A 25,972-nucleotide genomic window follows, 5' to 3' on the forward strand; every position below is an offset into this window, starting at 1 on the left:
CGATCGATTTTCACATTTCAATAAGATCATTTCAATGAGTTTCCTATTGCACCATGGTTGGTGAAAGAAATAGCTTTTCTCAACTAGCTTGATCACCAACAATGATGAAAGTGGTCTAGTCCTTCCTTGTTGCAAGGAATGTAAGATCTTAATCTATCCACATATGGTTCCACCTCATGAAAGAAAATGTGGTATATCGTAGGAATAAGCTGTGAGGATCTTGTGTACTTATTCCATTTCGGTTTCACTGTTTTCTTGGTCTCCACTGAGACGCTCACGCAGCGCTGGAAGCCTTCTCTCGTAGATGTCTCGCTCCAGCTCTGGTAATCTCTTAAGCTTCTCGATGAAGTCCGAGCTCAAGTTATCGTCGTCCAAATAGATCCACCAGTTCTCCGCGATATACATTGCCAGATAATCCTTTAGCCTCACTTGCGAGGGAAGTGCAGTGTCTTGCGAGACATAGACCTGATATGCGAAAACCAAGACGTCCTGCATTTCTGGTTCTATGCATCCTTCCAGCTTCTCGACGACATGATCCATCATGTCTGACATGCCCAACTTCTCCGCAGTAAACCATGCCGACACGCATTGTGCAAATGCTTCTTCCATTTCGCCGCCATCTTGAGGGTACCGATAACCAAAACCACCGCTTTCAAGGTATTCTGCTGCGAAAACGAAATCTTCTGGGTCGATCTCGACAAGAGCAGGGTGTTGGAGGTTCCATATCCCATCGTCGTTGTGGTCAAAGAGGTTGACGCCAAACCTAGGATCGCGAAAGTATGGGCGATTCCATATGCTTTCTTTCTGCAGTGTGCTGACTTGGGAGTTCGGTCCAACGAGAACTTGGACAAACCCCTTGCTTTGAAGACTGGGCTTTGTTAGCCGAGGAATCTACAGGTCTCGCTAACAAACATACATTTCGCCTTCAACGGCATCACTGATGGGTTCTCTACGGCCACGATCCAAGCCACTGAGAGTCCTGTCGAAGAAAGATGTAAACAAGTGCGAGGAGCCGCCCGTATCAACAGGGGCAATAGTGCGCTGATTACCAAGACCTCTTGCTGGGATAGGTGGTGATATAGACGGCGTCAGCAGCTTCGCATTTCTTACAGTTGCTTCTTTGGATTGCTTATCGTAGAATTCTTCTCGACTTAAGCGGAGGGCCTTTCTCATTTCTGGTTCCGAGCATGTGTCTCCATCTGAATCAGTTGCTTCACTTTCCGAATATTCAGCATCGCTGGTCGTATTCGTTACTTGTTCTCGCCAGTAATCGAGACCCAGTGATGCTTCAAGCGCATTGTTCGCCATTTCGTAGGCGTTACCCAAGCCGGGTGTGTTACCCACAATCTCTTCGTGCCTGAAGGGTACGAATGGATCGTAGTTGCTCATTTCCGTGGTAAGCGCCCAGCGACTACTTATATTAGCGAAGCTAAAATATCCCTCAAGATCTCTAGGCTCTTACAACTCTAAATTGTCGCCCAACTTCAACAGCAGCGTTACGTACCCAGCCGGGCGGGCGCGCATAACCTCTTTTGGTGCCATGTCATCTGTACAAATCACTGCCGGCCATAGTGGAAGGAATATCCCGGACGCTCCGTATTGTACAAGGCTACCTGGTGAAGGATGCATAAACATTATTCTTCTGAAGCAGTATCGCGATTGTGTTTCGTGAGTCAGCGGAGTAGGAGTAGCGCTGATGGTATGTAGAGGCAGTGACACTTGTAGCTCAGACACGTGTCTTCTGAGTGAGTGAGAAAGGCTGGATCAGAAGGATCGTTCGATTGATCAAATGGAAACCTGATATAAGTAGACATGGCGTTGACACGTTCTCGGTGTAAAGGCGGCTTCGAGCAAGAGCCGCCATGCCAGGTGAGAGACAAGAACAGATCTGAGAAACTTTCACACACTACAGAAACCCAAAGAGCGTCTACTAGATGATGCATAGCGATGCGGCAGCTTATAAGATAGGTGCTGCTATCTCGAAGTATATAGCGTGGTATCGCGTTCAAGTGATAGAAGGGGATGCGGAGTTCATAGCTCAGATCTCGGAGGTTGACTAAGCTGCCCGCAACAGCGAATCCAAGGACAATCTGGCTTCAACATTCTTGACCACGGTTCCACGACGCGCGAACTACTGTGACGTCTGCCTCTGTCTCTCTCCGAAAAAACAATCGCTCCAGATAAACACTCCCAAGAACGCGACTTCACGACGCCCTTGCGCGCTCCACCTCCCAAACCAAGATCGACCAACGTACCTCTGCCTTCGACCTCCATATCAACACACCCGAGCCGCAGCAATGCTGGGCCTCGCCAACATGCAGCCGCGGCAACTCGCCGCACAAGTCCTAAACTTTGCGCTGGTCCTCTCTACCGCTTTCATGATGTGGAAAGGGCTCTCCGTAGTCTCCGACTCGCCCTCACCTATCGTGGTCGTCTTGTCAGGATCCATGGAGCCTGCGTTCCAACGAGGAGATCTACTATTCTTGTGGAACCGAGGGGCAGACACGCAAGTGGGCGAGATTGTGGTATATAACGTCAAGGGCAAAGATATACCCATCGTGCATCGCGTCGTGAGAAGATACGGAGGAGGGTAAGTTACGTTTTCTTATCTTTGCGCTGGCTGTGTTTGTTGGGGAGGGCTGAAGAAGCTTGGCTCAGCTTGCATATGCTCAGGCTGACTTGACTCCTAGCAAAACACCCCTCCGCCTCCTGACCAAGGGCGACAATAACCTTGCAGACGATACCGAACTCTACGCCGCCGGCCAGTCCTTCCTGAACCGCAAAGAAGACGTCATCGGAAGCGTTGTCGGCTTCATACCTTTTGTCGGATATGTTACCATTTTGCTGAGCGAGCATCCATGGCTGAAGCAGGTCATGTTAGGTATGATGGGTGTGATGGTCGTTCTGCAGAGAGAATAGTAATTGCGTGATGGTAGAGGATCTTCCTCTGTTTCGAGATATTTGTCTCTGACGGGCATGTGGACAGGATGCGTGGGACGAGTGCAGTTGACGTGCTTCGTACCCAACACCTATTCCATGCTCATCTGCTGCCGTAAGATGGCAAGGCGTGCAGACCATACCCAACGATGTTCTGGTGGTTCCAGACTCGAAAAAATAGATATACCCACTACTGCGCAGCTACAGCCCATCGTATGCTTTGATTCAAGGTCTCCAAACTATACATCAGGTTCTTAACATCCTTCCCTTTTGTTCCAACGAACAAATCCAATGATTTCCAACAAAGCCACATTGCTGTTCGCGCCTTCCTTACCTCTGCCACAATGACATCGACCACCATTTCCTCAGCATCCTCAGACCTTCACTCCCACGCGACACCCATGGCAAAAACAACCCCACATACCTCACTATTACAGCAAAAAGGAAGCACTGCGCCGTACGGGGTTTGACTGTCTCGCTGTTAGCTCTATGATTCGAATGGGCGTCGTCCATGTACTTACACCCGTGATCCCCGCCTCCTTCGTTTGATGGGAAGGCGATAGCATACCACTAGCCCAACGGCGCTTTGGTGCTACGATAAATTGATGAAGGAGCGTCGGACTGAAAGTATCATATACACAATGTGTAATTGGGTGGGCGCACTGAGAAGGTGAGAGACAATGGGAGTACATACGAGAAGCCTGGGAAGGAACAACTACCATGGATGCGGGTACCCGGTTGGGCTGTGTAGGGTAGGATGACGGCTACACGTCGCTTGGAATGAAGGAACCAAGGGTTGCTGTGGATAGGACGGGTCCATCACGTTGTCATGCCCTGACCCTAACATGAGGCAAGACAGTAGTGTCAACATCAGGAACCAAGTTGGGGTTTGAGCTATCACGAGCATGCACCGTGCTACGCTCAGGCATAATCACAGGAGTATCACTATCGCATAGCAGACAAGTTACCATAGGAGCAGCAAATATTTTCTATACCGCAGTTGCTAGTGTACATAGACTTGGTCATGAGCTTCGTGATGTTCCTTCACAACGTCAAGAGTAAGACGCCCAAACATCATGACCGCCCGCCATCAGCGCAAATGGTACTGACTGCGGCCGTCCTTATCGAAATGAACCACAGATCGGCTAGCCGAAGACCTTCCTCCGCAAGAGATAACGAACCCATTAAGAAGTAGGAAGATCACAAATGAAATGAGAGAGGCTTGGTAGCCTAGGCCTCCTATGACAAGACATCTTCAGCGTTGTTGGTGGAAGCACGAATGAGGTGCTGGCCTCTACTCGGACTCCTCTTCCTCTTCCTCGCCGGCCTGATAGCTGTTAGTCATGCTGTCATAATCTCCACGTGAATACAGAAACATACCTGGTAAGCGGCCTTCTCCTCTTCGTAGCGCTTCTTGTCAGCAGCAGCCTTGGCCTCGTAGGGAGTGCGCTGCTTCTCGTTCAGGGCTTTCCACTTCTCGCCAAGAACCTTGCCGACCTCGCCTGTTCAATGTTAGAGAAAGCTTGGAGATGAGCATGAAGGGCAGACATACCGAACTTGATACCGGGGTTGTCCTCGCGGACCTTTTCACGCTGCTCGTTGGCGAAGAACATGTATGCGGAAAGACCACGCTTGGGCGCGTTGGGGTCTGTGGATGTTAGCACGAAAGCGTGCGGATGCACGTGAGATGCGTACCCTTCTTCTTCTTGCCGCCATCAGCCTTGGACTTGGGCGCGGCCTTGCGGGTGGTCTTCTCCTTGGGCATGATGTTGGTTAGGTGGTGTATGCGGCTGTTGTTTGTTGTTAGCTGCTGGTTGGGTCGCAGTGGTGCTATGCGCGTGAGGTGACGCGGTTGCAAAACACCACAACACAAGGCGGTGATGCGCGATTTTACAGTGAGAGAAGATGTGGGTACTTACAGAAGCTGCTAGATACGAGGGAATTGGAAGGGTTGACTGATGTCTGTTTTGCAGTCAGTATGGGCGTGGTATTGAGTGCTGGCGACGGCGACGAAGAATCAATCGAACGCGATGACGTTCGGAAGATGGAAGAAAGAAGGCTGGGAAAGAGCTAGTTGGGGGAATTGGGGCGGGGGAACGCGTGGAAAAAGGGTGTGGTTGCGAAAAGTGATTCTGGTGAGGTTGCGACTTGGGCAAAATACAGGCGGACTCACCAAATGTCTTTGCGGGCGAAAGTTGTATGGGCGGCGGATTTGTTAGGGGAGGAATTGGGTGAGGGCTCAGCAGCACATTTTGTGAGAGGGCAGGCGCGCCTCCCCGAACAACAGAGCTGCTTACCTAAGGTACGAACGAGGCAGGCACGCTTGTTTTGCTACTGCCATAGCACACGCACCCGGACCACAACCCCTCCTTCATCCAACCACTGCTGCGCTCCCTCACCGCATGCGACAGTGCGGACGACGGCAGTCTTGGATGGCTTCGCTGTGTCTCTTTGACATGGCACACGTTCGCGTCCGCGTCAGTCGCCAGAAGACTGCGCTGCTCGTCGCCGTCGTCTCCTTTGCACGGCGGCGGGCTACACGGCGCATCCCTGGGCGCGGAGGCGCTGCCCTTCGTTCTTTCCTGGCGAGTTTCAAGTTTGGTTAGATTGCACGCAGAAGCACACGCTCTACCATTCGTTGGACGCATCCATCAGAGGCGGCCCTTGACGTTATCATTCATAGCGCGGCTGGCTGATGTTCTTCCCCGAGCACCAAAGCACCCAGCATCCAGTCCCAGTCGCGCATCCTGCCCGCCCCCTCAGACTATGTCCGTCCTGCAGCCCGTTTGATGTTCCTAGCAGCTGCCCAAGACCATGAAGCAACATGTCAGCCTGCCTCGCATGCCACGCTCTGCACCACAGCCCGTGGTAGTCGTCTCCCTCAATGCCTAGGCACGCCATGGTCATGGGCGGCGGCCTCTGCACCCGCTTCCGGCCACAGCGGTCTGGCTATTCACAGCGCCCGGACCGAGCTCGGAAGCCGTCACTAGGTTCACCCAAGACGCAACTCGACCACTGCTCACGTCCGACGGTCAAAAAGTCGACTTCATTCACCTAGAAATGCTAGGCACTCAGCTTGCTCTGAAAGTTTCCGTGTGCTTCCATGTAGATCCATCGCCCTGGCAACAGCCATGACGTTCATCATCAACAAACATCGCTACCTACCACAGTAGCTTCTCCCACACTTCCCAATGTTATCAAGAGCTGTAGCCACGAATGGCCCTGTCATTGTCACTCAATCGTCTTCATCCTCCAAGACGAGCTCGGTCAGGCCCTCGTCTGCAGCCCAATTGATCCCGCTGCCTACTATCATGGCCGACAATATACCCTTCAGCGTCTTCGCCCTTCGCCTTGAGTCCTTGAGCTCCTTGTCGACTGCATCGACTCGTTGGCGTAATTGTGCGTCTTCAATGTCATGCGCCGACTGCGTCTTCATCTCTTCAGCTAGAGCAAGCATCGTTTCTGCGAGTTCTTCATGTCTTTGGTTTTCCGTCATGTTGCTGTGTTCGGCTGTGCTCTGCGACCGAGTTGTGTGAGCAAGCCTCGACGTCAGAGTACCATGCATCATGAAAACAGTATCATTCTCGGTGACCAGCGGCAGTATGCGTCTACACAACATCAGACCATGATCCAGAAGTGTCTTTGCGATAACTCACTTCTCTGCAAACCCAGTCTGCTCGCCCTCATAAACGGCTTTCAGGACAGGATCCATTACTAGCACGTTGTGTGTGATTTTGTTCCTTATCTCGTACTCTGCCCTCGCGTCCATAGCTTCGCGCTGCGCTACAGTCAGGCGCCCCTCCAGCAGGTCATCTGGGGTTGCTGAAGCGTCATGTGCGTCTGCTATAAAACGCAGTTAACATTCTCTACTCCCAGACTATACCAGTTGTGAGACGTGCCTGATTGTTGTGCTTCAATAAGACTGTGCTGCAACTCAAGTTCCTTGAGCTGATCGTAGAGCTGTAGGGCTAGCTTCTCCGCCTCGGAAAACGCGAACGCGTCGCTGTGATTTGTTTGTAGCAGGTCCGCGTAGTCGCTTGCGTCTTGTATTTTAGACGCCACGTCCGTCATGTCAACACGGCCTCTTGCCGCCATGTTGCTATCGCTTTGATTCAAGTGATTCCAAGTTTGCGACCGAGACCATGTTCATCTGACCGAACGCGATCGTCTATCTAGTTCCCTATGATGCAGCCTCGCTAATGCGCCGATCCCTGCATGAACCATCCTTGGCGGTATCTGGTAACCATGTGCTCACGCCTCAACTCTCCAAGCCACAAACTCCTCTTGCACAGTCTCGACAGGACTCCACCAAGCGGGAGGGCAAGGCCGAATGTCGCTACAGATTGCTGTAGCTCATACGGGCCAGCGCCTTGACGCTGATCCCGTTGCCTTTGCTTCTGTTGATGCGCTCAAGCACTGGATCTCGAGGGTGACAGACATAGCGCCCGAGCAACAAGTCCTACTCACAACACAAGGCAAACATGTCAAGCTGCAAGCGCTCTTGACCGAGGTACGAATCTCTCACAGGCGATGCATGAAACATGCTAATCCCTCTTCTACAGAAAGAGATATTCGTCTTCAGTCGCGAACTCTCCAATAATCCCCAGGCTGCCATATCCTCGACGCCACTGCCCGATGCCTTCCAGCCCGACGATGCGCCAAACCACCTTGCGAAGAACACCGATCTCGGGGCATGGCAGGCTCTCTTCCAAGCCCGCCGCGATTGGGCGTTTGGGCTTCTCGAGAAGTCACACTCCATGTCCCATATCGCTTCGAATCACTTCGCCGAACAAGCCACCATCGAGAGAGGGACTCAGGTCGCCGTTGGAAACCACGATGCACACATCAAGGGTTTAGAGCAGAAGTACCAGGCAGCCAGGGAGTGGTACGATGGAGTCGAGAAGGAAGCTGGGGACAATATACGGAGACTTGATGCCGACTTTGAACAGCTGGGCACCGTTCCCGCCATCCTGAACTTCACGCGCTTCCTGGCCAAAGAGATGCGGTCTCCACAGAGTGTGCCCAACAACACCCTTGTTCGCAAGACCCTTCAGGAATTCCTCGACGTCGAAGCTGTCAAGAAGGCTACATCGACAAGCAAGCGTGTCCGAGAGTCTTTTGGGAAGCACATGGACAAAATGCGCATGCAGCTAGAGAAAATCGAGGCCGATTACAACGAGCTCCTGGGTGCCGTGGGACAGAGCCAGAGCCGATCCATCGCCGACGATTCCGAAGAGCCTACACGCCTATACAACGAAATCGATGCCGTCGTGAAAAAGGTCGAGTCTGACTTTGAACATGTCATGGGACTAGAAGCAAGCTCGAAATCCGTAGCGCAGGTATCTAAAATGGCATTGCTCCATACACGAAACTTTTTGCCAGCCATACAAGAATACAGCGTGGAGATGAGCGATCTCGTACGACGGGCTGTCGAGCAAAAGAATACTGCCATCAGAAACTCTGTCGAGAGTATGCAGGCCATCGCGAATATTGAGTCAGTTATTGCAACCATAGGTGCGCAGCTCGAGCAGATTAGTATACCACAAGATGGTGTCGCTGCTTTCGAGCTCATATCTCTCGTTGGTCGTCTGCCGTACATATACGGCACACTACTAATCGAAGCCGTCCGAAGACGCGAGTGGACAGAAAGGATGGAAAAGGATACATCCTCGCTCGCTGAAGAGATGGCAACTTTCCAGGAAGAAGAAGAGCGTCGGCGTAAGAAGTGGCTGAAGCCAATATCAGATGTTGTCAACCTGGACGCCTTGCAAGGTGGCTCGCTGGGATTCGAGTTGAACATACAACCTGAGAAGACCGTTTGGCCGATGGTTACCCGGGAAGAGCTTCTAGAATACCTCAAGGACTTGCAGAGGTTAGATGGACAAGAATCCGAAGCCGAAGCATTTGCCCAGGCTATCAAGGATCTTGACCGTCCTACGAAGCAGCAGATCAAGCGTGCAAAGAATTTCAAGATGGGTAGTGTCCATGAGCCGGCCTTTGGCAGGGCCTCACAACTCATGATGCGAGGTGATGATGAGCTGCGCGTGCTGAAGGAAGGTAACGCGAAGCTCGAGGATGAGCTAAAAGGTTACAGGAGTAGGGTCCGTCGGCTGGAGGACCTCGTACATCGTCAGAGTACCGTTAGCAGACTTTCAATAGGTGGCGCTCCGCCATCTTTTGGCATTCCTGATCCGGGCGACCCTTCGACGCCAACAGCCGAAGTCGCTTCACCTAGACCTCAAGAAGAGCTATCCCGACGCTCTTCGATTTCCTCTAGACGGTACTCAGCGAACACAGGACAAGAAGACAAGCGCCGTATTCTTCGCCTCGAACAGCAGCTAGCAGCAGAGAAGGAAGCTCGTACGAAACTCGAGAATGATGCTCAAGCTCGGAGAGACGACGATGCAGATCAACAACGCCGATTCGAGGAGGCCATGTCTACGAAGAATAACATCATGGAGAATATGAGAGCGCAACAAAGAGAGTTTGCCGACGAGCGTAAATCGCTTGAGGACGAGATTCGAGCGTACAAAGCCAAAATCGAAGAAGCCGAAGATGAACTGGATCGTGTCTTGGGTAGTCGAGACAACGAGCGAACGGGTGTGGATGCCAGAGTACAGGAGCTGGTGTTTCAGCTCGAGAAGGCGCGTAAAGACGCTGCCGAGCAGAGCAGACAAGCCGAAAAGCGCGTTGAAGCCCTACAAGCTGAACTCGATGAACGAAACGCCGTCAAGACGCGGCAGCTGGACTCGCTGACTGCAGCCTTTAACCATCTCTCTCCTGATACGAGTGTACCTGATGATCATTCCACACTCATCGCGCAGCTTGAAGACCTAGCGATTCGATCACTTGATCATCAGAAAGAACTCCAGCAGGCCCTGGCGATGGCAAAGTCAGACAACGAGAATGCTCATGCTAGGATCGAGGAGCAAGAACACAATCTCAACACTAAGTTAGCCGAACGTGAGAAAGAGGTTACAGCTGTTCGTGAAGAGCTTGACGCAGAGAGAGCTCGCGTTGCTTCTATCACTGCGGAACTCGAGGAGGAACGGAGTCATCTGCACAGCCTCCGCGAGAAGTTTGCTGAAGGCGAGACCGGCTCTGAAGCTCTGCGAAAGCGTGTTGAGGAAGAAGAAGCCAAGGTTGGCCGTCTTCAAACGGAGTTGGCGGAGAAAAACTCGCACGCCAACAGCCTGGATGTCGAGCTTATGCGGGTAGAGAAGAAACTGCGCAAGCTTGAAGAGGCTGATTCGTCCCGCACCCACCAACGTATGAATCGTGCGAAAGACCTCAGTCAACGTCTATACACACAGCATGAGCGCCTTATTCGTCTAGTTGAAGCACTTGGATTTGTCATCACCCATGAAAACGGTGAGATGGTTCTTCAACGAGCGTCTAGGCTCGGTGGCAGCACTATCATGACGGACACCAATGCGGGACTTAGTCGAAGTACTACTACGCCCTCGCCTACTCCTCTGAAGCGCTTCTTAGAAGATGTCGGAGATCTCCACTTCCTTCAGTGGACTGAAGCTACGAGTCCAGAGGAAGAAGACCAACGGTACCAGGAGCTTATTGAGAAGCTCGAGCTTTTCAACACCGAAACCTTTAGTGACGCCGTTGCGAAGCGAATGCGCGACATGGAGCACACGGCACGGAAGTGGCAGAAGGAGGCACGAGCCTATCGGGATAAGGCCCATCGCTTCCAAGCTGACTCACACGACAAGATCGCCTATCGTTCATTCAAGGAAGGTGATCTTGCACTGTTCTTGCCGACTCGTAACAATGCTCATCGTCCTTGGGCTGCCTTCAATGTTGGAGCGCCGCACTTCTTCCTTCGTGAACAAGACACACATCGATTGGGTGGAAAAGAGTGGCTTGTGGCGCGCATATCAAAAGTGGAAGAGCGCGTCGTCGACCTCTCCAAGACACTCGACGGTGCACCTCGAGCATCGTTAGACGGTCGTTCCGTCGCTTCCAGCAACGCGGTTTCATTCGAGGACGACAATCCTTTCGAGCTGTCTGATGGGCTACGATGGTACCTACTGGAGGCGACAGAAGAGAAAGCGATGGCACCTGGTACCCCAGGTATCAAAGGTGCGGTTACTGTGAAGAGTAGTCTAGAAACCGGACAAGGCGAGATGCAAAAGGCAAAGAAGAAGTCCTCCATGGATCCAGCAACTCAACTTGGAAAATCACTTGATAGTCGGCGCAGTAGCGGAACTAGCAGAAAGAGCGCACCATTGGTTGGTCGTCACAACTCAACAGAAGCGCTCTCCCCAGCTGAACGTCCCGACTCGAATCCTAACTCCGCCACGGCAACACGGGGTGCGAGTCCAGCTGGCGCACACGGTCCCAGCCATCTAAGAGAGACGTCGACGAACGGTGGGGACAAGTCAATAGACGATGGAAATGGAGGCAATGTGCGCGACCTACTTTGGGGACCTTAGGTTTTCGCTTCCTGTAAATCTAAGCTCCCCTAATAGCAACCATTCGTCAACGTCGCTGACACTACGACAGTCTTCTATCGCCCAGCTTCAAACTCTACGCAAGACCTCCGTGTCAGGCCCAGCCAATTCACGATCAGAGACATCTCCGACCAAGAACAGACCAGGAAGTTTAAGCGATCTGAGGGGTTCTCTTGCTGACTCTCGCAAGTCGCCGCTCGCGAGGAAAGGAAGTATATGGGATAGCTTCTTCCAGTACGATATTGAATACCAGGGCAAAGCGTCAAAGAAGTAGACTTCATTTGCAACAAGTCAGAAAGGGTTTTGTGCACATTATTCTCGCATACTCGTCATCGGGTTATCTGAGCATATCAGCCGGTGTTCACTGCTATAACATACAATTATTTGAGCATGGAAAGTAACCCAAGCATAACAATGGAGCAGTATCGCTGAGGTATAGCTGATTGTGGGTTCTTCTAATATTGACAGTGGTACAGCATGTATCTTATAGATATGGCACCGTGATACTGGTCCAGAGAAGCTGAACGCTGAACCTACGTCATAGCACCTTGTTGTCTTTCCACATCCTTTGTTGCGTGTCTCGCCAAGACGTCCCGGTGCTCCATATTTTCCGGTTATCAGCTAAGGCGTTCTTACGTAGTATACCCGAAATAGCAGTATTATGTAGATCCTGTCTATAGTAGCTTCGACAGAAAGGCTATCTTCGATTCTGTTTGGCCGGTTCGTATTTTTTGTCCACAAGCGAGGCTGTGTTCCTGATCCCATTGTTTGCCAAGAGCACTACTATATGACAATGATGTGCTACGAGGTACGCCTAACACTCAAAAGCAAGGCGGATGTGGTGTAATGTTCTAATACTGCCTGGGTGGAGTGTATAAAGAAGGAGGAAGTCACTGCAACCGCTATGCCTCTACTGTTGAGATAGCTCGCTTTCCCCCCTAAACACCCACCACTATGTCTACTCTTATCAAGCACTCGCTCTTAACTTCAGTGCTAGCTACCACATCCTTTGCTCAAAACACCTCTAAACCAGAATCTCAATCTTTGACATGCGACGATCTCTCTGAAAGCCTGGCATACAACGCTTCCATCATCCAGAATACAACGGCCCTAAACCTCGTATGGCTTGGAGAAGAAGAGAGGGTGGCCATCACAGGAGACGACCAAACTACTTGGACAATCTCGTCGTACATTGGGCCTGGGTATAACGGCGGCATGGCGAAGTACGACGAGAACGAAACCCAAGCTGTTCTATGGCTTGACACTGGAGACTCGAACATGGAGCGTCTAGGCGATATAATTGGCCTATGTCATAGCTTTGTTCCTTTGCAGAACCGCACCACTGGAGATTTGACGTGGAGTAGAGAGGTATTGGAGAGGGCCTCGGAAGATGATGGGGATTGCAAGACCATGTTGGGAACAGAGTGTGTAGAGGCGCTCGAGTCATGGTATCGAAGACAAGGACAAGCTGCATGGAACGATGACCAGTACCCGCCCTGCTCTGCCATCCAGAACACTATACCTTCTGAATGTGAAGGCATGCTATCTGAGGCTGTGACGATGGGTAGGTTCTAGGTCTGTGGCAACGAAGAAGCCCAAGTTAAGCTAATTGCTGTCACAGATGTTGTCCGCCTCAACACTTCCGCTGAAGACCGCATTTGGAAATGGGACCAAGGCATTAACATAACTTCATTCTCCGATGACGTCACTGTACCTACATGCGGCGACCGAAATCTCAGCAGCAGCTGGGGTAACAGGATCTACCAAACGATTGACTACGACGTAGCGCTTAACTTTCCCATTGTGGACATCATGACTTTCTATCCTACAGTCTCCAGTACCAGAGGAGGCAGCAGCCGGGAAACTCATGCGAAGGTGGTTTGTTTAAAGCCTGAAAATATACAGGAGGGAAGTCGGGCTCCGAGGAGTGTGAAAGAGGTACTTGATGAGCACTATGGCCCACACGATGACGAGTCCGGTGCCGAGAGAGTCCTTGGACGAGGTGGTGAGGCTGTGCTAGCGTTGGCTTCTAGTATGGGAGTGGGACTTTGGCTCCAACTATGAAGCATCACTTTCTAGTCAATGAAGCGTACGTACACAACTCAATCATACCAAGAGCTCGACAAGTGCCGATATGTACGTATCCATCGAGAAGTTCTTATCCATACCCAGAACTCTGGACGGCAACGGAAGGATCGGAATCGGCGTCAGTTCCAAACTGCAGCGCCTCGCACAGGCAAGCTTCCATGATTAAACTGCTCTCCCGGATCCTCACCCACATACATTTCACCGGATACAGTGATGGCGCGATGCCGAGGCGTAGCCAAGCAGTAAGCTTACTTTTTGCGGGTTGGAATTGGTATCTAAGGTGACTCGACAATTATTTTACTGCCGATTGCCGTTGTCCACAATGAAAGAAGTAACCATTTGACTACAACCCGTAGATTGCCGGTTGTACAAAAAGTATCGTCCATGTAGCACTAGCACTGTCCAGTAGTAGAATGACGTTGCACTCGCAGCTAGAAACCGGTCGTAACTCTTCGCTGTAATCAAGCCATGGAGGATTACTAGCACGCAGATTAGTGATTGCTGCACCTGATAGCCTTGTAGTATACATGTGACGTGGAGTTAAGAGAGGCTCTAGGTAATGGAGATGCATCTCTATTTGCAGGTATCAGGGATTCTCAGATATCAGGACAGGTCCTGAACGTTCCACCAGATTTGGGATGAGGTCGTACGGACCAGAACAGGCTCGTCGAGGGCTGTTTTTCTGAAGCTTAGAGCATCGTTGCTTACCTATACGTCTCCCATTCCTTACAGAGAGCTGGTCGGGACGCAACAAGGATCATGTCTTCTTCGTCATATTTGAGACGCATGAAATCCTTTGCAGCAATGAGCATCATTGTCCGAAACCAGCATTAAGACTGCAACAAGGAGAGCATCGACTTCAAACTCGATTACGGTATGACTCGAAAGTCATGCTGTCTGTGTCGCGTGGCTTGTGTATCTGTGCTGGCACCAGTGGCATGTATGCCGGAACAGCTAGCAAGGCCGCCAGCACCGCAGAATAAGACTTGGAGCTTGGGGTGGTGTAATAGCCACAGGTTTGGAACCGTCATTGTCTTGCCGGGTCTACACAAGTTACACGACAATCTGGGCATACACACTTTGTCAAACATTCTCGATAGGTCAAGAAATGCCTCGTGGCTGAGTAGACACTTGGCTAGGCAGCACATATAACGCATCTTTAGCAGCCTGTACATGGCCTTGCGACTTGGAGTAGCATGCCGCGTGATGCTACGCGAGTGTTGGAGTTGGTCACGAAGCGGGGTCGAAATGTGAACGAAGATCGGATCCAAGCCAAGGCGGGGCCAAGGTGTTTAGTCTATGCCAAGGAGCGTGAGAGACGCGTGAGGTGAGCGGAGCGAATGAGCAGGCGTTGCGGGGCGAGCTGATGCATGAAGGCGTTGAGGCTGTGCAGGTGGGCCGATTACGATTAGGGCGCTCCTGTCATGGGTCCTGACACACTGACAATTTAGCTTTGATCTGGCGTTTCTGTGGTTTCCCGACCCCTTGGGCGGCATGCTCATTCAGAGTAATATGGATGCCTGAATGATGCGGGTAGTTGAACTTTGCGCAGGTCCGTGATGACGGGAATATACATGAAAGGGTGAGGATCAACGACCAGGGTTGCAACGGCTATCCTGCTGCATATGGGAGTTGTCTGACTGATCGCACTATCGGCAGGCTTGCTACTATGCACCTTGGACATGGATATTGTTGTGTAGCCTGTGATAAAGCGTGTCTTACCGGACTGTTGCATGTGTAGCCGTGTTTCTAGTCAATCATGATGCACGCGAGCGGCATCCTAGCATGGGGCCGTTGTTGACGTCTGTGTTCCACACCGTGGGCAGAATTCAAGATAAGTGCCGGGTACATTTGGGTGATTGCTTCTTTCCATGAACATCTGATTTGGGGCAGCAAGGCGAGAGGGAGCTGCATTCAGCTAAGGCGAAGCGAGAGAAAATCATTCTGTGGCACGGTGATGCACTTGACTCTTGATTTGTGATCTGGCGATGGCGGATGAAAAGTAGCATCGGAAAGTGGAGCACGTCAAAGGCCACGAGGCATGACTTCATCTGAAATGCAATCTGGCCATGCCTAAGTGGGCGATCTCAGCATGCTCACCCGTAGGCGCTGACCTGGGTTTCAATATGTTCCGCTCGCTACCGGGCCGATGTGTGTTCGGCAGGCTTTGGGTGTGGAAGGCAGGGGATGATTTTTGGCAAAAGAGCAGCCCCCTTGTTACAACGTTGATTACCAGAGAGTCTGAGCGCTGTCGTGTCAGGGCAGTTTTCTATGATTGTCGCACGCGTGAGACAGGGGGGGCTAGTGCCAATAAGACTTGCACATTCCCACATGCTGGCTGCCAAAGGCTTTCAAAGGGTCCCTGACACTGCGAACGGAGCACGTCGTTATCTGAGAGCGGTGTGAAGAGATGCCACACGAATCCAGCGTTCCGGCACGGATCTGCTTATAACGCCGTTAGTGCAAGAGCCCGCGTTTCTGTCCCGGCGCCGCGGCGGGCATGAAGGAGTCGCCTTGTTTGAATCACGGGCGTTGCTAGGCTTGGGCACACCTGGAGTCCTGGACAATCAATTCAGCGCTAGAACCCCGCACCCCTGTCCGCCCAACACAGTGGTCCGTCGTGTTAAATACCATAATAGTCGCCCTCCCAGTACCGTTTATTCATAAACGCCAGCTGGACAAGACCGACTTGATCATCATCATCCTGCAGCGACTTTCCTGACTCATCGTCCGATTGCCTCGTCCGTCCGCTTTGTTGCCTGCTACAGTAAGCCAACCTTACCAAGCCACCGGCACCGAAGACGCAGCGTCATTCCACCAAGTTCCGAAGCTTGGGCTTGTCTAACACCGTCCTTTTCGCCGTTCCTGCCTCCCGTATCGCACTTGTCCGCTCTAAATTCCGCCGCATTTATCGTTCCCCGCCTACGATACACTAAGGAAGGAGGTAAGGGGTGATCGACCACGCGCGTCCCAATCAGCTCCTACGCCTTGGCGCACGGCATCCTACACTGTCAATCTCCACTTCACGGCCCTCCTGCACTTAAAACATCTGACCCGCCGCTTGTTTGCGAGTAACAGCAACCGCAACCGCAACCGCATCTTGCACCTACGCCGATACTCTACCATTACCACCGCCTTTCCAATTTTGGCCACTAGCGTCTACCCCAGATTGCCACCCGTCTTGATCTTGTGACCGCATCCCGCGCATCATCTCCAAGACCAACATCACGTCTTCCATCACGACGTCGCCATCAGCCAAAACGTCTTCAGACACCTGTGCCCACAAACGAATCTACCTCGACATTACTTGAACACGACGCTACAATGTGCGTCGCTGAACTCTGCGTCACGGTTCTTCCGTGCCAGCACCGCTGGTACCACCTCGTTCGCCCATGCAGCCCATCCAGCAATCTCTCCACATGCGGGAAGAAGCTGGGGATTTCAGGATGGGAGGTCAAGTGCGACCACTGCCCCTACTGCCATGGTCACGTCTCCGAGTTTGAGTACAAGCTCATAGGCGATGGACCAGCACCGCCAGTCGGCTCTCTCTCAGGACTTGCGCGCGCACACTCGACCTCTTTGAACGCAGCCCGTCGTGACATCCGTCTCGACAACATCACCCGAACCGACAGCGCTACCAGCGTAGGTAGCAAGAGCAGCTTGGTCACAGCAGCTTCTGAGAAGAACCGCGCAATGAACTCTCGACTTGACGCCTACTTCTTCCCCTCGGCTGAGCAGCCGTACCCCGCCGTACGAGAAGACGATGCCGAGAGCAGCAGCGCTACAAGCCCGAGCGACACATCAAGCAACGACCGCACAAGCATGCGACATCCATCAATCTCCATGCCGGCTGAGCCATACAAAGCCAACATGCTCTCGCGTGTCCGGCAGCGCACCAAGCGCATCTCCACCATCTTCAGATGATCAGACGGTTGATGCTTTACTCTCCTTGGCCACGTCAACTACACAGCCCACCTCTCAGCTCCTGGTGGTTCGCATAGCGTCGTTGGAGTCTAGACTGTGGCTGAAATGAGGAGTCGCTTCCCCATCGGATCCACTTAGCCACGTTCCTCGGCCCGGACAGTATCACCACGCTACAATCACATGCACATGCACTCCGCCGACAGCAGGTCACTAGCCACACCAGTCTGGTTTCGAGTCAACACACTCTCAACTCTCTTCACGACTACCAACACCCCACTCTTCACTTCTTGTATCTGCTTTTTCTCGATATCGCCTAGCGCGCTTTGGCCAACTCGTCTCATCTCACTTCTACTTCAGATACCCACACTGCTCTTACTTTCTGCGCGCGAAAACATGCCCTAGCGACGGGTACATTTGCGCACTCATTTCGGCCGCGGCGTTCTCACGTAAAAAAGGACAGGGAGTACTTCAGGCGAACACGAAGAGGGCAAGGGCAACCTGCGTTTACTTCCGCTTCTGTTTGGATTTATCAGGATTTCTTGGCGTTGGGCTGCCACGCAGCGACAGCGCAAAACGTTTGTGCGTCACAAGCACAGGCGTTTCCTCTTTTTCTCCCTCGCTTGTTGCTATGACTTACGAATGACTCAAGGGGAACGTGTTCTAGAAGCTAGTTCGTTACAAAATTTACATGTTTGCAAACAATTACGTGTGCGCCGTGCATCCAGTCAAAGTACTCCAAGCATTCTACTGTTCATTGCGAAAAGACCACGCGCCACATTTGTGCATGATCTTACGAATCCGTGCCACACTTCCGTGCCACACTTCCGCTCATATGCAGGTGCTGGAAAAGAAACGCTGTTCGGCGCATTAGTCTAGACCTTGTCTTTTGGTAAACACGCGTCACCGCTCTTCGAAGCTATGCTAATCGATATCCACCCGCGCATGCGGGCATGTACGCTAGGTACATTACGACACCCTTTGTTCGGCGCCAAGCCTCACAAGTGTATACTAATACACCGCATATTCCGCTCCGCCCGGATACCCGTTTCCTCCCGAGCAAGCATTATGAAGAGAAAAAAAGAGGTCTCATCTTGTGGCCAACCTTCTTCGCGTCGGTGAAGAATGCGTTTCTCGCCGAATACGACGCTTGACATTTTAGAAGCTTTAGTCAAACGTGCATGGATAATTTTCCAAAGCTTGTTGTGGGTCAAAATCTGGTTTGCGCCATGAACAACGTCTGCAGATCCCTACATGCCGGAGAAATCCATAAACTCTACAGAATATGAGGCAGACCGATCTACCCAAGAGGAACATTAAGCATACCAAGCTTACGATCAACATGCTTGACTTTCTCATCCTGCAGAGTGATCCATGGTTTGCATTTTGAACTGCATCATCCTGCTTTGAAGATCTGCTTTCACACTGGCACTTTCTTCTGGAGGGTGCCGTCTCGATACTCTGGTACACTTGGTAATCATGTGACTTCCTTCCCCTCTCGCCGAACACCCGAGTCGTGTATACCTAGATATAGAACTGGGCTGTGATAGTGAGCAGAGACGAAGCGAAGACGCTAATACTTCTCCTACAACAACTAAATTTCAACGGCAGCACAGACTACAAAACAAGTGGCAGATAAATGTCCACTGCACAAACACAAGCACAAACACGCAGGGTCAATATGATTGCCCATACGTCAACGTCACACAATAACAAGCCTTCCATATCATGACATAAGCTTCGCACCAGTGTCTCGAAACAAGCAATCTCACAGATCAAGCAATTGACGCCGAGAGATCGACCTGACTGGAAAGTTCCATTGATGCACATCATTCTTGCCGAGTGTGTGGTTTGCAGCAAGGGATGGTGTCAGTTGCGCCCTGATCGACAAAGAAACAAAGTTCGGCGACAACGGAGACATGACGATCATGTCACTCGGTGCAACGGAGAAGCACAGGTGATCAGACGCAGCGGTCGCGACACATCGCTAAGAACATGGGGTGCTAATGCAATCTGGTGTGGTTTTCGATAGTGGGATGATCGGTATAGTGGTTGGTAGGTAGTCGCTACGGGTAGGTAAGCCTCCTGGTGGCAACGGTTACACTGAAATCTTAGTTTACATGAATTTTCCCCACAATCAACTCCTTAGTGCAATAACCGGAGCACCTTGACCAGGTCCGCAGTGACACCCATCGCAGTGACTTCGCCGCCAGCACCGGCTCCCTGGATGATGAGTGGGTTGTCGCCGTACCGCTTTGTGTAGAATGCGATGATGTTGTCACTTCCTTTGAGTGCTGCAATCGGATGGCTTGTGTCGAACTTCTCCAACCCGACCTTGACCTTGTTGTTTGGCACGTCCACACTTCCTACAAACCGGATGACTTTGCCTTCCTTCTCTGCCTCGGCCTTGAGCTTCTCCATCTGGTCGTCGTACTGTGGGAGCTTCTCAAGGAACTCGTCGCCAGATGAGCAGGACTCGAGCTCTTTGGGGATGAGAGATTGTACGGGGAAGGATGTCGGCGATTCAACCTTCAGGCCAGCGAGGCGAGCTAGGATGGTTAGTTTGCGAGCGACGTCTAGGCCGTTCAAATCATCGCGAGCATCTGGTTCTGTGTAACCCTTTTCTTTGGCTGATGTGACTTCAGCTGAGAACTTTCCACCTCCGCCACCAAGAGGCTGGAAGGAGTTGAAGAGGAAACTCATGGTTCCACTGAAGACGCCCTCAATCTTTGTGACTTGGTCTCCAGTCTCAACCAAGTCCTTCAGTGTAGAGATGACAGGCAGTCCTGCGCCGACTGACGACTCGTGGAAGACGTAGCCACCAGCACCGTTCCCGTTGCTCGCAGCGTCAAATATCTGCGTCCATAGCTCATAGCTTCCAGAGAAAGCCTTCTTGTTTGGTGTTACAATGCTAATGCCTTTCTTCAAGAAATTGGGGTAGCTGTCGGCAACGTCCTGATTGCTGGTGTTGTCCACAAGTACCACCTTACCAGGCGCTTTCTGTAGGTATTCGCAGAGCTGAGGGAGAGGCAATGTGGGCTTGGACGTGTTCTGAAGCTCGGCTTCCCAGTTGGAGAGGGACTTGTAGTCGGCGTGGTAGACAGCTTTCTTGGAGGTGCTGAGCCAGATGAGAGAGAGATAGTACGGTGACGAGGGTGATTGGGAGAGGCGTTTGGAGAGGGCTGACAGCTGGGAGAGGAAGGCTTTGCCTACACCACCGGCACCTGTAATTCTTAGCCGTACACATGTGAAATAGAGGCTCGTTGCGCGTACCGATAACGGCGATGAATACTTGACGAGGCAGAGGCATGGTTGCTTTGGTGTGGTCAATTGGATGTATTAGACTCTTACGGAGAAGGTGAAGTATTTCTAGACTCTTCAAGGACGAGAGGGAGGATAGTCAGACTCGAGAAGAGAAGGGAGCGTTGACTTCTGCGGAACCGCCAATTTACACGGCTTCGACGTGGGGTAAGCAAAACAATCGGTGGGGTAGCTCAGTGACGCAACAAGCTCAAAGCTCCGACGCCGACATCGCCTCGCCGCGTCTCAGCCCTACGCGCTCCACCACGCGACGAGCATCAGCCCAATCGACTCAATCTTCAGCCCCCACCATGTCATCCAAAGACGCACATCTATACGGTGCCCGACCAAAGGGACGCACAAAGGCCAAGGAAATCTCCAGCTCCAGCAGCCTCGCTTTCTCATCGACCCTCTCCAACCTCATCAAGAACTCTTCTACCGAATCGAACAAGCCCACCGCAGGCCGCGCACGCCCGCAGAAGGAAGACATCTTCAAGACCCACAACAAGAACGTCAGAAAGCGCGCGTTGAAAGATTTGGAAGACACGGATTTTACACAGAAGCATCGCGGACGGACAACTGAGGAGAAAGGCGAGGATGAAGTCGCATGGAAGCGCACAAAGCGGCGCATGGAAGAGAAAGCGCGTCTGTACGACGCCCTGAAGCGCGGCGACGTAGAAGACATTGACGACAGATACGGCGTCGATTTCGATCGCAAATGGGCTGAGCAGCAAGAAAAGGGCGAGGCAGAACACACCACAACGTCAGAATCAGAAGACGACGAAGAAGAAGAAGAAGAAGAAGAGGAACTCGTAGAATACACGGATGAATTCGGTCGCACACGAAAGGGTACGCGTGCAGAAGCTGCCCGCGAAGAGCGTCGAAAGCGAACCCTTGCTGCCGACGAACCCGACCGTTTCACCGCACGACCTAGTATGCCGACCAATATAATCTTCGGCGACACTGTACAGACGCAGGCCTTCAACCCCGATGAGACAATCGCCCAGCAAATGGCCGACCTAGCCGCCAAGCGCGACAAAGAACTCACGCCGCCACCTGAGGTACACTTTGACGGCAGAGCCGAGGTAAGGCAACGCGGAATGGGCTTCTTCAACTTCTCCAATGATGAAGAGGAACGAAAAGAGCAAATGAGTCGGATTGAGAAGGAAAGAGAAGAGACGGAGCGCGTGAGGCGGGAACGCAAAGAGGCTGTCGAAAAGAGGAAGGCCATGGTCAAAGACAAGAAAAGGGCTATACAGGAGAAGAGAAGCAAAGGACAAGCAGAGAAATTTCTCGAGGAACTTGGTCAGGAGTTGTTCAAAGATGGAGAGAGGGATGGCGAAGCAGAGCCCAAGGTCGCTGCTGAGGAAGAGGCTGCATGAGCCGATCTCTTGTTGTCTAATTTTCTATACGATGATACCCACTACCAAACAAAAGTCTTTGTCCGACTCGACTCCTTCGATCTAGAATCGGCTTGTACGTCCTAGTTGCTCTTTAACTTGTTGTCATCATGTATGGCCTCTTCACAGTAGTAGGGTGGAGCAAAAAATGACTCGCACACTGGCAAAAACATACAACAGCGGGGATTCGCTAGTGGTCACCCACCTAACTACTAATCCGCCGGTACACTGCTTGTATATGGCTGAGCGGACGGGAAGCCTAATTTTCAGTGTCCTATGGTCGTATGTGACATAGATGGTGGTTTAAATCAATATGATCGCCTAGGAACGGCATTCTGGTTAGCCTGTCACTTGCCTTCCAACGATCTTAACTCGTCTGTACAACACACACCTGACCTGTGCGTTTCGCGCTGCAAGTGACTGGATTCCATCTGATAGAGTTCGTTGCTCTTTGCGTGCCAACGCCATGCCTTGAGCGGACACAATGCCTAACAGCTGGGATCTATGACGGTAGCTTTATGCTGGATGTAGTGCCTAGTTCCAGAGGTAGTGTTTGAATTTGGCATTTGATCTTCTGGCAACATCAAGGCCGCAATCCTTCGTCCCAAGCCACAAAGGTCTGGTGTTGATGATCCTAGATTGGTTACTTGTCAGCAACGAATCCGTCTAGAAACAGCGATACGGGAGGTTTTGAACTTACCGGCATACATTTCACCTTCTCCGGCGGCGAGGTTTCCCAATTGATTTTGGTATCATCCCCTTCATTCGCAAAATGCTTAGATGGGTATCCTTTCAGAGCCTTAATCTTCTTTGCGGCCTCATCACTGTATTCCACGTTGATGCTCGGGACTACAGCTATCTTGCCGTAGCCATTGAACCACATGTCCTTGGCGAACAATTTTGGTTCACCCTGAAAACACTCGTCCTCCTTGTGTGCTCGAAACCTGATCTTCCTCTCCATAACAGGCCTCGCAGTGAAGGCTGTCACACCGTTCCAGCATGAAAAGACCTGGAAAGGTTTTGAACTAGACCAGCGCGCATGAGCGTTTTGGTCATTCCAGAATAGGTCCCAGGCAAAGTCCCAACTACCATCTTCCGGGATTCTGAAGAACAAATCGCCTGTCATACCACGTGCAATCCAGACATCGTAGAATGTTGGATTGTCGCCAACGTACGTCCAGTCCATGGCACACGTTTGGTCCGCCCCTTGAAACTTGCGCTGATGTATTAGCTCCAGGAGATCTTCCATACATAGAGCCACATCGTTGGAGAATATCACCGTAGTGTCTTCGTCGTAATGTTCTGGATGTGCGATAAGATCTTTCAAGGCTAAGTTGCGGAGCTTTGCAAGACCTTCGATACGGTCTTTCCCTTTGGCCATCGGGTTGATATCGCTGGACTGGAAGTAGTACCTAATCCCGAGAAGCTGCATGCTAGCGCGAAGCTGATCGAGTACCTCAAAGGTGCCATCGTCGGATCTTCCTTCGACTATGGAAAGCGCGCAGTTCTGTGGCCCAAGAAAGTACATGGTTTCTACGATAGAACCAATCAACCGTGGAAGAAGATGAACACATTGGTGTAGATCAAGGGCAAAAAAGTATCTAGGGCGTTGCGCGTGCTGAAGTGATCCAGATGAGCCTCCTAAGTAGGCATAGCGATCGAGGTTTGGTTGTGGACATTCAAGACGAGGAAATGTCGAATCTGACGGATTTAGGATCGCATGCAGGTATGGTGGCGTCTGTGCGATGAGAGTAGCATTGCCTTTGTCTGATGGGGTGACTGGGTGAGCTGCCTCAGGTACGGCGCTCGGTTTTACTTCTAGTCCTAAACTTAGGATACGTTCTACACAACAGTAAATAGAGGCGACATACCTGTTGACGACGGATTGAGTATGCCAGTGACGATAGGTTTGATCTGCGATAGGTCGTTACCGTAATGGAAGAACCCGAAGCCAGCTACAAACAAGAAGACAACACAGAGCAGTGCGATCGCCTGTAGAAGCGATCTCATGCTCCTTGGTGGCGACATTAGAAATGAACGATAACAGAGCAAAGACAGAACGTAGCGCAGAAGATCCTAGGTTGATGAGGTTTCTTGAAAGATGGCGTCTACGTGCTGCAAGTGCTAAGTAAACGAGCATGAACAAGCGCAATCGCGCCCATCCTGCAGCCTGCCCAGTGGATGATGGAGGCGGTTTCGCACCGTTCCGCGTGGAAATGAGTGGGCGCCTGAGAGAAGTTCCGCGGATGCGGCAACCAATCACGCTGGTTAAATTTGACCTAAGCGCCGAACCAACACCTACGAAGTAGGTACTTCACACGACAAGATCGCTGGACGGCGTCACGCATTCTCAATGCCAAGTCAGGATTCAGCACAGGCAGCTGGCTTTACCTCTTTGTGCGTCTAGGTGCCACTAGATCATCACATTGTCTTGTATTTATCGCCCCATGAAACTGTGGCTGCATACAAGCAGTATAGACCATGGCCAAAGTCAGGCTCTCAGTTACGGCGACTATGCGCTGTACTCAGGAGTTTCCATAAACTGCATGTATCCTCGTGTCACAGCTACCTAGTCATTCCGTCTTTTGCTTCTAGTCTATCAATCGTTCTACGCGTCGTCACTCGCTTTAACACTCGTTTGAAGAATGTCCAGTTTATACTCTTTAGGTTTAATCTTTTTTAGCTCTTTTGAGCTGGTCTCCTCAAGTCCTGCTACGGTTCGCAGCCGGATCGCACCAGTAGTGCCGCATGCTACACAGCTAGCAGCTCACGCTGATGAACGGCTCTATAAACGGCAAGCCTTCGCACCTGTCACTACCTGTGGATATCTCGATGGCAAACCTGAGAATCCTCGAACAGCTGACCCTGGCTACGGATGCCGTGTCGACACCGCAAACGGTTTATGGGGTTTTTGTCCAACCAGCGTTTTATCGGCCAAAGACTGTGGTTTAGCTGGCTTATGCATCGACAACCATTCTTGCACGACGGGGTGTGGGAGACTATCTGATCGAGCCGATATCACTACGTTTACATGGTTAGTCGCTCCTTTGTGTTGCAAATATTGGAGAGTACTCCTCTAACTAGATAGCGACTCCGAACAATTTTGTTCTACAGCTCTCCTAATCAACGGCCCTGATCAATCATTTGAGTACATTGCCTGCGGAGACACTGCCGCCGTCGACAGCCTTTTCGCGGTGCCGAATACAGTAGAGGCAACAACAACGTCCGCTTCGAGTACTGAAAGCAGTGCCTCTTTGGCTACCTCAACCCAACCACCAACAACGTCGGATGCGCAAAGCTCAACAGTCCTGGATCCAATTGGCAGTATCCTCCCATCATCAACACCAAGCTCGACACCTGCACCCACCGAACAGAAGTCAACAAATATCGGGCCTATAGTGGGTGGGGTCATTGGAGGGCTTACAGTGATATGCTTAACCATTCTCGGTGTCGTTCTCATTCGGCGGAAACGCGGTAGTACAGAGAAGGTGGCACAGCCACCAGGATACACATATGATCACCCGAGTAAATTTGTAGAACTGAGTACGGACAGCTCAACTCACCTTCAGAAGGGACAGCACTGGGATAACAATCACGGCCCAGTTGAGATGTACGGGTATCATGTAAATGTGGAACCTGTCGAGCTTCCAGGGAAGGTACTACCTATACGTCCCCAATAGACACCGCATGAAATGCTCAGAAGAGGACGACAGAACAAGCCACGGTGCGGTTACAACATCGGATAATGACACATAACTCCTGTTAAATAGAAGTGCACCATGAATGATGTGGCCTTTAAGATCTGCTCAAGAGATAATGGCCATCAAGGCTCTTCCAGACCTGAACCAGTCGGACACCAAC

At 51.5% G+C, this 25,972-nt stretch overlaps 11 protein-coding genes across 11 annotated transcripts; 6 read left to right on the top strand and 5 right to left on the bottom strand.

The window, feature by feature from the left end:
- Window positions 1-228: 228 nt before the first annotated feature.
- Window positions 229-1,542, bottom strand: AA0111_g1985 (hypothetical protein; the record flags this gene model as incomplete). The annotated part of the gene is made up of 3 exons (XM_028647705.1): window positions 229-868; window positions 917-1,411; window positions 1,463-1,542. 3 exons carry the CDS (start codon window positions 1,540-1,542, stop codon window positions 229-231), a joined length of 1,215 nt encoding a protein of 404 aa, XP_028510508.1.
- A 773-nt stretch (window positions 1,543-2,315) lies between these two features.
- On the top strand, window positions 2,316-2,919 carry AA0111_g1986 (Signal peptidase complex catalytic subunit; the record flags this gene model as incomplete). The annotated part of the gene is made up of 2 exons (XM_028647706.1): window positions 2,316-2,590; window positions 2,691-2,919. The coding sequence occupies 2 exons, from the start codon at window positions 2,316-2,318 to the stop codon at window positions 2,917-2,919; spliced, it is 504 nt and encodes a 167-aa protein (XP_028510509.1).
- Window positions 2,920-4,231: 1,312 nt separating this feature from the next.
- AA0111_g1987 (hypothetical protein) lies at window positions 4,232-4,702 on the bottom strand (the record flags this gene model as incomplete). The annotated part of the gene is made up of 4 exons (XM_028647707.1): window positions 4,232-4,264; window positions 4,318-4,439; window positions 4,490-4,585; window positions 4,633-4,702. 4 exons carry the CDS (start codon window positions 4,700-4,702, stop codon window positions 4,232-4,234), a joined length of 321 nt encoding a protein of 106 aa, XP_028510510.1.
- Window positions 4,703-6,172: 1,470 nt separating this feature from the next.
- Window positions 6,173-6,649, bottom strand: AA0111_g1988 (hypothetical protein; the record flags this gene model as incomplete). Its single annotated transcript, XM_028647708.1, has 2 exons — window positions 6,173-6,545; window positions 6,594-6,649. 2 exons carry the CDS (start codon window positions 6,647-6,649, stop codon window positions 6,173-6,175), a joined length of 429 nt encoding a protein of 142 aa, XP_028510511.1.
- A 618-nt stretch (window positions 6,650-7,267) lies between these two features.
- On the top strand, window positions 7,268-11,676 carry AA0111_g1989 (Autophagy-related protein 11; the record flags this gene model as incomplete). Its single annotated transcript, XM_028647709.1, has 3 exons — window positions 7,268-7,447; window positions 7,500-11,357; window positions 11,455-11,676. 3 exons carry the CDS (start codon window positions 7,268-7,270, stop codon window positions 11,674-11,676), a joined length of 4,260 nt encoding a protein of 1,419 aa, XP_028510512.1.
- A 680-nt stretch (window positions 11,677-12,356) lies between these two features.
- On the top strand, window positions 12,357-13,466 carry AA0111_g1990 (hypothetical protein; the record flags this gene model as incomplete). Its single annotated transcript, XM_028647711.1, has 2 exons — window positions 12,357-12,966; window positions 13,024-13,466. 2 exons carry the CDS (start codon window positions 12,357-12,359, stop codon window positions 13,464-13,466), a joined length of 1,053 nt encoding a protein of 350 aa, XP_028510811.1.
- Window positions 13,467-16,814: 3,348 nt separating this feature from the next.
- AA0111_g1991 (hypothetical protein) lies at window positions 16,815-17,414 on the top strand (the record flags this gene model as incomplete). The annotated part of the gene is made up of 1 exon (XM_028647712.1): window positions 16,815-17,414. The coding sequence occupies one exon, from the start codon at window positions 16,815-16,817 to the stop codon at window positions 17,412-17,414; it is 600 nt and encodes a 199-aa protein (XP_028510810.1).
- Window positions 17,415-19,556: 2,142 nt separating this feature from the next.
- AA0111_g1992 (Homoserine dehydrogenase) lies at window positions 19,557-20,721 on the bottom strand (the record flags this gene model as incomplete). The annotated part of the gene is made up of 2 exons (XM_028647713.1): window positions 19,557-20,635; window positions 20,685-20,721. The coding sequence occupies 2 exons, from the start codon at window positions 20,719-20,721 to the stop codon at window positions 19,557-19,559; spliced, it is 1,116 nt and encodes a 371-aa protein (XP_028510809.1).
- A 301-nt stretch (window positions 20,722-21,022) lies between these two features.
- On the top strand, window positions 21,023-22,093 carry AA0111_g1993 (hypothetical protein; the record flags this gene model as incomplete). Its single annotated transcript, XM_028647714.1, has 1 exon — window positions 21,023-22,093. One exon carries the CDS (start codon window positions 21,023-21,025, stop codon window positions 22,091-22,093), a length of 1,071 nt encoding a protein of 356 aa, XP_028510808.1.
- A 661-nt stretch (window positions 22,094-22,754) lies between these two features.
- On the bottom strand, window positions 22,755-24,121 carry AA0111_g1994 (hypothetical protein; the record flags this gene model as incomplete). The annotated part of the gene is made up of 2 exons (XM_028647715.1): window positions 22,755-23,929; window positions 23,983-24,121. The coding sequence occupies 2 exons, from the start codon at window positions 24,119-24,121 to the stop codon at window positions 22,755-22,757; spliced, it is 1,314 nt and encodes a 437-aa protein (XP_028510807.1).
- A 635-nt stretch (window positions 24,122-24,756) lies between these two features.
- Window positions 24,757-25,791, top strand: AA0111_g1995 (hypothetical protein; the record flags this gene model as incomplete). The annotated part of the gene is made up of 2 exons (XM_028647716.1): window positions 24,757-25,145; window positions 25,200-25,791. 2 exons carry the CDS (start codon window positions 24,757-24,759, stop codon window positions 25,789-25,791), a joined length of 981 nt encoding a protein of 326 aa, XP_028510806.1.
- Window positions 25,792-25,972: the final 181 nt, after the last annotated feature.

This window comes from Alternaria arborescens, assembly GCF_004154835.1.
Source record: "Alternaria arborescens strain FERA 675 chromosome Unknown contig_3, whole genome shotgun sequence".
Classification (NCBI taxonomy): Eukaryota; Fungi; Ascomycota; class Dothideomycetes; order Pleosporales; family Pleosporaceae; genus Alternaria; species Alternaria arborescens.